Source organism: Oryzias latipes, chromosome 11, assembly GCF_053564925.1.
Source record: "Oryzias latipes strain Hd-rR chromosome 11, Olatipes_Hd-rR_3.1".
NCBI classification, from domain to species: domain Eukaryota; kingdom Metazoa; phylum Chordata; class Actinopteri; order Beloniformes; family Adrianichthyidae; genus Oryzias; species Oryzias latipes.
Window position 1 is genome coordinate 3648621 of NC_136247.1, and position 9880 is coordinate 3658500.

At 48.7% G+C, this 9880-nt stretch overlaps 2 protein-coding genes across 9 annotated transcripts in view; both read left to right on the forward strand.

Annotated features, from left to right (window-relative positions):
- Positions 1 to 1097, forward strand: part of fhod3a (formin homology 2 domain containing 3a) — a 68836-nt gene extending 67739 nt beyond the window's left edge. For all 8 annotated transcript variants that reach the window (XM_023960230.2, XM_023960231.2, XM_023960232.2 and 5 more), the window contains one exon: positions 89 to 1097. In XM_023960230.2, the coding sequence (XP_023815998.1) occupies positions 89 to 165 (77 nt within the window). In that variant the 3' untranslated portion in view covers positions 166 to 1097. The remainder of the gene's footprint in view (positions 1 to 88) is intronic.
- Positions 1054 to 7967, forward strand: LOC101168556 (glutathione S-transferase A). The gene is made up of 6 exons (XM_004074400.4): positions 1054 to 1390; positions 7085 to 7150; positions 7228 to 7333; positions 7404 to 7522; positions 7594 to 7679; positions 7753 to 7967. The coding sequence occupies exons 1-6, from the start codon at positions 1169 to 1171 to the stop codon at positions 7883 to 7885; spliced, it is 732 nt and encodes a 243-aa protein (XP_004074448.1). The 5' UTR covers positions 1054 to 1168; the 3' UTR covers positions 7886 to 7967.
- The last annotated feature ends 1913 nt before the right edge of the window (positions 7968 to 9880 follow it).

Genomic DNA, 9880 nt, shown 5'->3' on the forward strand with positions numbered 1-9880 from the left:
GAGTTGCAGAGAGCTGTGTGAATGTAGCTTTAGGAGGAGGTTTGGTTGAAACATTCCTGAAAAACTGATCCGTCTGTTCTTCTGACAGTGAGACGGACTCTGAAGAACGGCCTCAGCCCAGAGGAAGCGCTGGCTTTAGGCCTGACCGATTCTCCAGAGACGTAAACGGCGTTGGGAGAGCCGTCAGCGCATTCACCTCACTGTAGAACTGTAGTCCGGGAGCTTCTTCAGGCGTTCCTCCAGCTGCTCATCGGCTTCCAGCGGAGACGCCGCTCACAGGAGAACATCTGTTCCTGGAGGAACCAAACCTCCCTGGAAAAACCCTTCTACTACATTAGAGAACGCAGGTTTATGCACTAAAATGTTGATGTCTGATCACATACTTCAGATGAATCTGAGGGGATACTTGATCTAAGCTGTGAATCTTTGTTGTGAAAAAGATAAATGAAAAAGAAGGATTGTCTTCTGCTCATCTGAAGAAAGGTGGTTTTGGTCTGGAAGGGAAAGGTCTCCTGCCTGATGAGTGCCTTTCCTTCACTAGAGGCCGCGCTGCAGCCTCTCCACGCCTCTCTCTGGGTTTTCGGATCTTCTAAGCTGCAGCGCTGTGATGAATTTTGTCAGTATTTATTCTCAGAACTCTGGCATTTTGCACCTTAACTGACATTTGTACTGAAGCAACTGGTGGAAGCCATGAGAAGGGAGGAAGCTTTCATGTCAGAGAAACTCTGTAAAGTGTAAAAAAAAAAGACAAACTTTGAGGAAAAAGGAACGTTCTATTGAGGGATGTGTTGTTCAGACTTCAGGTAGGAACTCTTGTTGCTTTCATGTGTGTGTTTTTAGTACAGGTGTGTATTATTTTTGTAGACTTGTACATAGAAAGAATGGCTTTTTGTGAATTTCTTCGTGAGCGCTGTGTTTTTGTAAGTGCTGCTCCTGACAGACGGGGGGCAGTGTTTGGACTTCTGATTGTGTGGTCACATGGTACTCTGGAACTGACCCCCCCCCTTACTGCACAGCATAATGTGGGACATAAACGCCCCCTTCACTTGAAATGCCGTGTTCTCACTCTCTGCAATAAAACACAAACTTGTGAGTGACAGAGTTCTGTGTTCTGTGGGAGGGGAAGTGGGCGTGGCTGTGACGGCTGACCTTTGAATCCGTGACCTGAATGACTTCCTCTGGCTTTCCTGGCTGCCAGTCTGCGCCTGCAGTACCGGCTCACATGGCCAAGTCCATGAGTCTGCTGTGGGGGGCTGGATCCCCCCCCTGCTGGCGTGTCATGATCACCCTGGAGGAAAAGAGGCTGCAGGGATACAAACGGAAACTCCTGTCCTTCCAGAAAGGGGAGCATAAATCCCAGGAAGTCCTGGAAGTCAACCCAAGAGGGCAGGTAGGTGAAGCACGCACCTGGTGAGCACAAGATGGTGACCCACACCCTGCATCAGCCTGCTTCTGCTGCAGGACTGTGTTTTTTACTCAATGAGCTGGAAAAGACTGAAACTTAAAACAACAGTTCTGGGATTTGACTTAACAGCTGACAGGACTAAGAAATGAACAGTTTAACCCTTGCGCCATGAGATGAGTCGTCGTGGTAAAGTTTAGCCGTTTTACTGGACTCTTTCAGTGAAGAGGGAGTAAAAACTAAAATACAAAGGAAATAATAAAAATCAATGTACAGATTCCAACTTCCTTGTAATAAGTAGCAATACTTCAATTTAACATGTAATTAAACAATAAATCACACTTACGACATTTGTGTGTCAATCTTAACTGCAGATGGCATTAGATGAAGAGAACCTGTGATCCATGTGCCTTTCTTTCCCTTTCTGGCTTCTACAGGAAGTGACCTCACTAACTTAAATTAACTTTATGAATTAACTTTATTAACAATGACAACATGTCTTTTCAAAGAGAAACACATAAGTGGGGTATAACAGCCATCCTTTTTTTTTTTTTTTTTTTTTTCTTAACTTGTCCTGTCCAACAGCTAGGCAGGCAGATGAGAGCTGAGGGCCTCTTGTGTTGGACATATTTTACTTTAACAAGAGGGGTTATTTATCTTCAGACAAACCAAAGGTATGACTGAACAAACCCCTTTTGTAATTGAGGCTAAACTATTCATTTCAACCATGATTGAAAATCTTTGGTGTTGGACCGGACGGAAAAGGAAAGAAGGGAAGAAGAGGGAGGGATGTCAGGGGGGGGGAATGATAGTAAGAGGGGGGGGGGGGGTAAGACCATGAAGCAGCATAGAGCAGACAGGCTTACTGGTTGTTTATCATTACGGTACGGTTCAAATGTAGTACAAAAAGGGCGGGGCCTGTTCACACACACTCAAATATTATCAACACACCTGCTAGCTGCAAGAAATGTCCACATGTCAACATGCACACAAAACAGATAGTGTTCACGAACGCCCCCCCCCTACATTGACGTGTTCTCCCTACCATGACAAAGGTGGATAAAGGTGGAAAGATTTCATGTAATCCATGGACACCAGTGAAGATCACAAATCATTGAAGAAAAAAGGTTCAGAGCACTGTCTGGTGGGTCTAGATGACCCAACTCCCAATGGTAAAGTGCCTAGGATAGCACAAGGGTTACATGAAAGATTGTAAGAGAACAACATTAGCATTAACATTAAAGAGCCTACATTAAGTTTTTCTTAAGCCTTTCATAGTAAACAATATCCATCGATAATAATATCAGAATCAGAAGTACTTTACTGATCCCACACATGGGAAATTTGTCCGTTACCATAGCAGTAAACATAAGAGAAAGTAACATCAAATAAAATAAACAATAATATAAAAAAATGTAGCAGAAATGTAAACAAATAAGGTGGTTTCATTTAAAGACTATTAGATAGATAATAGATGATGACTTTATTAATCCCACAATGGGGAAATTTCATATATCTGTGGCAGCAAAAAACGACATTCAGAAATAATCGATATAACATCAAAAAAGGACATTAAGATGACATTCATATTAAATTATTAAGAATATTAAATTAGTAAAAATTATAATTACAATTATTATTGAAATTATTATCGAAAATGAGATTCATAATAAATAAATATTAAATACTACTACTAATAATAATAATAATAAAATATATACAAAAAATATGTGGTGAACTGCAAATGCTCGATTCCTTGCTCGATGCTGTTGACAATTTTTTTTTTTTTAAATTGTAAATTGTACAAATTGTAAAAACAGCAACAACTGAAACAAAAGTAAATGAATCAATGGGTAAAAGAAAGAAAAAACACCCCTGGGACCGTGGAGTGTCACTGTAACACGGTGTTGTACAGTCTGATGGCTGTGGGGAGGAATGACCTGCAGTAGCTCCTTCTTGCACTGAGGGGGCAACAGCCTTGTGCTGAAGGAGCTGGTCAGCGCCTCTACAGTTTGGTGTAGGGGGTGGGAGGGGTTATCCATGATGGATGTTAGCTTAGCCAACATCCTCCTGTCCGCCACCTCCTCCATGGACTCTAGTGTGCAGACCAGCACACTAGTTAACCAGTTTGTTAAGCCTCCTCCTGTCTCTGTCTGTACTGCCCCCCGCCCAGCACACAACTCCATAAAGGACCACTGAGGCCCCCACAGTGTCATAAAAGGTCCTGAGCAGCTGTCTGCACACGCCAAAAGACCTCAGTCTCCTCAGCAGGTGAAGGCGACTCTGGCCCCTCCTGTACAGAGCATCCGTGTTGTTGGACCAGTCCAGTCTGTTGTTCAGGTGAACACCCAGATATTTAAAAGTGTCCACGACCTCAATGTCTGAACCCTGGATGTTCACCAGTGAGTGTGGTGTAGGGGAAACTCCTGAAGTCCAGGACCAGCTCTCTTGTCTTGCTGGTGTTTAGCAGCAGGTGGTTGCTTCACACCAGCCCGCAAAGTCAGAGATGACCCCCCTGTACTCCTGCTCGTCCCCCCCTGATACACAGCCCACAATGGCACTGTCATCTGAGAACTTCTGCAGATGACAGTGGTGGGAGTCGTGGGTGTAGTCTGATGTGTACAGGGTGAACAGGAATGGGGAGAGCACAGTCCCCTGAGGTGCCCCTGTGCTGCAGACCACCACATCAGACACACAGCCTCACAAACTGTGGCCTGTCTGTGAGGTAGTTGATGGTCCAAGCAACCAGATGTTGGTCCACACCTGCAACCTCCAGCTTCCTCCTCAGTAGTGATGGCTGGATGGTGTTGAAAGCACTGGAGAAATAAAAAAACATGACTCTCACAGGGCTCCCAGGGGCCTCCAGGTGAGACAGGGCCCGTTGCTGCAGGTAGATGATGGCGTCATCCACCCCGATGCCTGGTCGATATGCAAACTGTAGCGGGTCCAGTGCTGAGCTCACCTGAGTGTGGAGATGGCTGAGGATGATCCTCTCCATAGCCTTCATCAGGTGGGAAGTCAAGGCGACAGGTCTGAAGTGGTTCGGTCCTGTGGGACGAGGTACCTTTGGAACCGGAACCAGGCAGGAAGTCCTCCAGAGGACTGGTACCTTATCCAGTCTGAGGCTCATATTAAATCTGAACAGCCCCCCCTCACAGAGCTGGTCTGCACACTACCTGAGGAGCCTGGAGGTGATGCTGTCAGGGCCTGTTGCCTTCCTGGCCTTTGTTCTCCTTAACTCCATCCTAACCTGATTCAGGGTGAGGCAGAGGGGGGTTGGAGGGTTGGTGGGCGGTGGCTGGTCTGGTGCTGTGAGTCGTTGGGGGGGTCCCTTTGCTTCTGTTGGAGGAAGGGCAGAGTGGACTGTTTGGTGCTGAGGTGGTAACAGCTGGAGCTGGGAGGAGACGCCTGAGCTGGAAAGGTGTGAAGAGGGGGCCGTGTGGGTGGAGACTGGGGGCTGGGCAGAATCAAATCTGTTAAAGAACAGGTTCAGTTCATTTGCCCAGGCTTGGTCACCTGTGACCTGGCGACCATTTCCAGCCTCAGCATGTCCTGAGATGTGTTTTAGACCCCTCCACACATCACGGATGTTGTTCTGTTCCAGGCGCTGCTCCAGCTTCTTCCTGTTGCAGTCCTTGCACTTCCTGATCTTATATTTCAGGTCCCTCTGTACTCTGCGTAGCTCCTCCTTGTCCCCAGAGAGAAAAGCCCTCTTCTTTTCATTTAGGAGGGTCTTCAGCTCAGGAGTGACCCAGGGCTTGTTGTTGGAAAAACACTGCACTGATTTTGTTGGCACTGTGTTTTCCACACAAACATTACATAGTCCGTGATGCAGTCAGTGAGACTGTCAATGTCCTCCCCGTGTGGACTGCAGAGTACGTCCCAGTCTGTGGTGCTAAAACAGTCCCTTAGTCGCTCTGTTACTTCCTCAGTCCAGATCTTCACCGTTTTAATCTGTGGTTTCTGCTGTTTCACCACTGCAGTGTACGCAGAGGAGAGATGGACCAGGTTGTGGTCAGAGCGTCTTAAAGGGGGGAGGGGGGCAGAAATATGCATTCTTGACATTAGCATAGAAAAGGTCCAGAGTTTTCTGTCCCTCGTATGACAGTTCACATACTGGGTGAAGTTGGACACGGTGGCAGAGAGGGGGGGTGCATGCATGGTTAGAGTCCCCAGAGATCAGGATCAGGTCCTGTGGGTGTTGTGTCTGCAGCTGGGACACGGTGCTGTGCACGCGCTCACAAGCGACAGCAGCATTAACAAACAGTTAACAATGTGCAAAAGTCATCTGCTACACTGTGAGTTATTTTAGAGTGTAATTGTGTTGGGTAGGAAGGATTTCGGTATCGGACAGTTTTGGAGCGTCTGATCCTCCTAGAGAAGGAGCTCTGCTGTTTGTCCAGAACTGGGTGGAGAGGATGCTCTGGGTTGTCCATGATTGAAAGGAGTCTGTTCAGGGACCTCCTCTCCATCACTGCTTCAAATGATTCCAGTTTGGAGCCAATGACAGAAGCCGCTTTCCTGATCAGCTTGTTCAGTCTGTTGGTGTCACTGACTGCAATGCTGCTTCCCCAGCAGACCACAGAGGAGACCAAGGTGCTGGCTCCACAGACTGGTATAGATCTCCAGCATCTTGCTGCACACATTGAAAGACCTCAGCTTCCATAGGAAGTAGAGTCTGCTGCAGGCCTTTTTGTACAGAGCAGTACTGTGGCTCCTCCAGCTCAGCCTGCTGTCGATAGTCACTCCCAGGTATTTATAATCCTCCACCACCTCCACATCCCTGCCCAGGATGCAGAGAGGCTGCCAGACAGTCCCTTTCCTTCTGAAGTCCCTGGTCTTGTCCATTTTGAGCAGCAGGTGATTCTCTCCAGCCCGCTCCACAAATCCGTCCATTAGCCTCCTATAATCTTCCTCCTGTCCACTGCTTATACACCCCACAACCACAGAGTCATCAGAGAATGTCTGTAAGTGGCTTAACTTGGAGATGTGCTGAAAATCTGAGTTGTACAAGGTGAACAGGAATGGAGAGAGCACAGTGTCTATATTACCTACAGAACACTAAAGAACATTTTTTAAATAAAATACGAGTTATTTTACGAGTTAATTTTCCAACAAGTAGAAGTCAATCTCTGAGGCTTTTGTTACCTGTTGTTTTACATGTTGTGTTATATTTTTGTTACCTGTTCTGTTACATGTTCTGTTACATGTTGTGTTACATTTTTGTTACCTGTTGTTTTACATGTTGTGTTATATTTTTGTTACCTGTTCTGTTACATGTTCTGTTACATGTTGTGTTACATTTTTGTTACCTGTTGTTTTACATGTGTTATATTTTTGTTTCCTGTTGTGTTGCGTGTTTTGCTACAGCACAGATTTTTGGTGTACCCCCTGCAGCACTGAAGAACAGTAACAGAACTGCATCATCAGCAGATCTGCAAACTTTTTCTCCTGATTGTTTACGTCCTTATTGATGACATCATCATTCCAGCTCTGAATCCTGATTCTGAGCTTTTCTGGCTTTTAAGTTCAGGTCAGGTTTTCACTGAGACTCTGATGAACTGACAGAGGGATGTTTCATCAGCCGTGCTGTGTGCTGAGAGTTGCATGGAAAAGCTTGTGGAGCTTTGGTGTTTCTGCTCCTGAACCGCTCATTCGGTCTTCTCTGTGTCTGTCCTGCAGCTTCCTGCCTTCAGGCATGGAGACGTGGTTGTGAATGAGTCCACCGCTGCATGTTTATACTTGGAGGTAAATGTAAGGAGCTCACAGACACCTGTCCACCTTTGTCCGTAGGAAAAACCGTCTGTGTTTTGCTGTGATGACAGAATCGGTTCCAGTCTCAGGGGAACCGGCTGATCCCTGACTCTCCTGCAGAACAGGCCCTCGTGTTCCAGCGCATGATGGAGGGTCTCACCCTCACAGACAGACTCAGTAAGCTTCACTCTCAGAAAGCAGCAGAAGGCTGCAGCAGCAGCAGCTGACGCTGCATGTCCCGTCTCAGACTCAGTCATCTACTACGACCTGCTGGTGCCTGAAGAGGAGCGGCACGACTCCGCCCTGAAGAGGAGCAAGGAGACTCTGAGCACCGAGCTCCAGCTCTGGGAGGGCTACCTGCAGAACGTATGGAGCATCAGCAATCACACACCTGTCTCCCTCCGTTTGACAGCGTCTGCTCTGTTTCCTGCATGAAGGTGGCTGCAGGCTCCTACCTGGCTGGGCCGTTCTCCCTGGCAGATGTGGTCGTTTATCCAAACGTTGCGTTTGCGTTCCGCTTTGGGTAGGGGGCTGATTGCTGGATCCAGATCCAGAGGGTTTGTCTGATGTGAAGATTGTGGGTTTTCCTCTTTTAGGCTCTCGGCTGGACGCTTCCCCAAACTGGCCAAGTACTACAGTTTGCTGAAGGAGCGGCCCAGCATCAAAGCCAGCTGGCCTCCACAGTGGATGTCCAGCAGACAGGGTTACGACGTCCTGAAGGATCTGTAGACGACAGGAAGCGGCGCTCTTCATCAGATCCTCATCCGCACGCCTCTTGTAAAGTTAATAAACATGTTTCAAAAAAATCTGCTGTGTGTGTGAACTCATACAGGAAACAAACTATTGGAGTTTGGAGAAAATGTGGCTCAGAATTCACAGATGATAACCGGATTGACCGTCCGATCTGATTACAGTTAAATCTGATTTCCTTTTAAAAGCTTCTATTGAAACACCAAACCAGATTCATGACTAAAATGTTCACATATATAGTGAATGAACTCAACAAACCTAAATTCTTACATTCAAACTGACAGAAAACTTCCTCCGGACACGAATCAAAGGACATCTGATGTTTGTCTTTTAAGACTCGACTTTCAACTTTTGGTGAAGATCAGTTTGAATCAGATTTTTCAAACACTCATGACCACATGAGGCGGTCGTCAGCTTCATGACCACGTGAGGTGGTCGTCAGCTTCATGACCACGTGAGACGGTCGTCAGCTACATGACCACGTGAGGCTGTCGTCAGCTTCATGACCACGTGAGGTGGTCGTCAGCTACATGACCACGTGAGGCGGTCGTCAGCTTCATGACCACGTGAGGCGGTCGTCAGCTTCATGACCACGTGAGGCGGTGGTCAGCTACATGACCACGTGAGGCGGTCGTCAGCTTCATGACCACGTGAGGCTGTCGTCAGCCTCATGACCACGTGAGGCGGTGGTCAGCTACATGACCACGTGAGGCGGTCGTCAGCTTCATGACCACGTGAGGCGGTCGTCAGCTTCATGACCACGTGAGGCGGTCGTCAGCTTCATGACCACGTGAGGCGGTGGTCAGCTTCATGACCACTTGAGGCGGTCGTCAGCTTCATGACCACGTGAGACGGTCGTCAGCTTCATGACCACGTGAGGCGGTTGTCAGCTTCATGACCACGTGAGGCGGTGGTCAGCTTCATGACCACGTGAGGCTGTCGTCAGCCTCATGACCACGTGAGGCGATGGTCAGCTACATGACCACGTGAGGCGGTCGTCAGCTACATGACCACTTGAGGCGGTCGTCAGCTTCATGACCACGTGAGGCGGTCGTCAGCTTCATGACCACGTGAGGCGGTCGTCAGCTTCATGACCACGTGAGGCGGTGGTCAGCTACATGACCACGTGAGGCGGTCGTCAGCTACATGACCACGTGAGGCGGTCGTCAGCCTCATGACCACGTGAGGCGGTCGTCAGCTACATGACCACTTGAGGCGGTCGTCAGCTACATGACCACTTGAGGCGGTCGTCAGCTTCATGACCACGTGAGGCGGTCGTCAGCTACATGACCACTTGAGGCGGTCGTCAGCTTCATGACCACGTGAGGCGGTCGTCAGCTACATGACCACTTGAGGCGGTCGTCAGCTTCATGACCACGTGAGGCGGTCGTCAGCTTCATGACCACGTGAGGCTGTCGTCAGCCTCATGACCACGTGAGGCGGTGGTCAGCTACATGACCACGTGAGGCTGTCGTCAGCTTCATGACCACGTGAGGCGGTCGTCAGCTACATGACCACTTGAGGCGGTCGTCAGCTTCATGACCACGTGAGGCGGTCGTCAGCCTCATGACCACGTGAGGCGGTCGTCAGCTACATGACCACGTGAGGCGGTCGTCAGCTACATGACCACTTGAGGCGGTCGTCAGCTTCATGACCACTTGAGGCGGTCGTCAGCTTCATGACCACGTGAGGCGGTCGTCAGCCTCATGACCACGTGAGGCGGTCGTCAGCTTCATGACCACGTGAGGCGGTCGTCAGCTTCATGACCACGTGAGGCGGTCGTCAGCTTCATGACCACGTGAGGCGGTCGTCAGCTTCATGACCACGTGAGGCGGTGGTCAGCTTCATGACCACGTGAGGCGGTGGTCAGCTTCATGACCACGTGAGGCGGTCGTCAGCTTCATGACCACGTGAGGCGGTGGTCAGCTTCATGACCACGTGAGGCGGTCGTCAGCTTCATGACCACGTGATGCG

Bases quoted from the DNA above. Each gene is read 5' to 3' on its own strand.
- LOC101168556 (XM_004074400.4), top strand. From the start codon at position 1,169: ATGACTTCCTCTGGCTTTCCTGGCTGCCAGTCTGCGCCTGCAGTACCG. The intron at 1,391-7,084 runs GTAGGTGAAGCA...TCTGTCCTGCAG, and splicing joins AAGTCAACCCAAGAGGGCAG to CTTCCTGCCTTCAGGCATGG. The intron at 7,523-7,593 runs GTATGGAGCATC...TCCTGCATGAAG, and splicing joins GGGAGGGCTACCTGCAGAAC to GTGGCTGCAGGCTCCTACCT.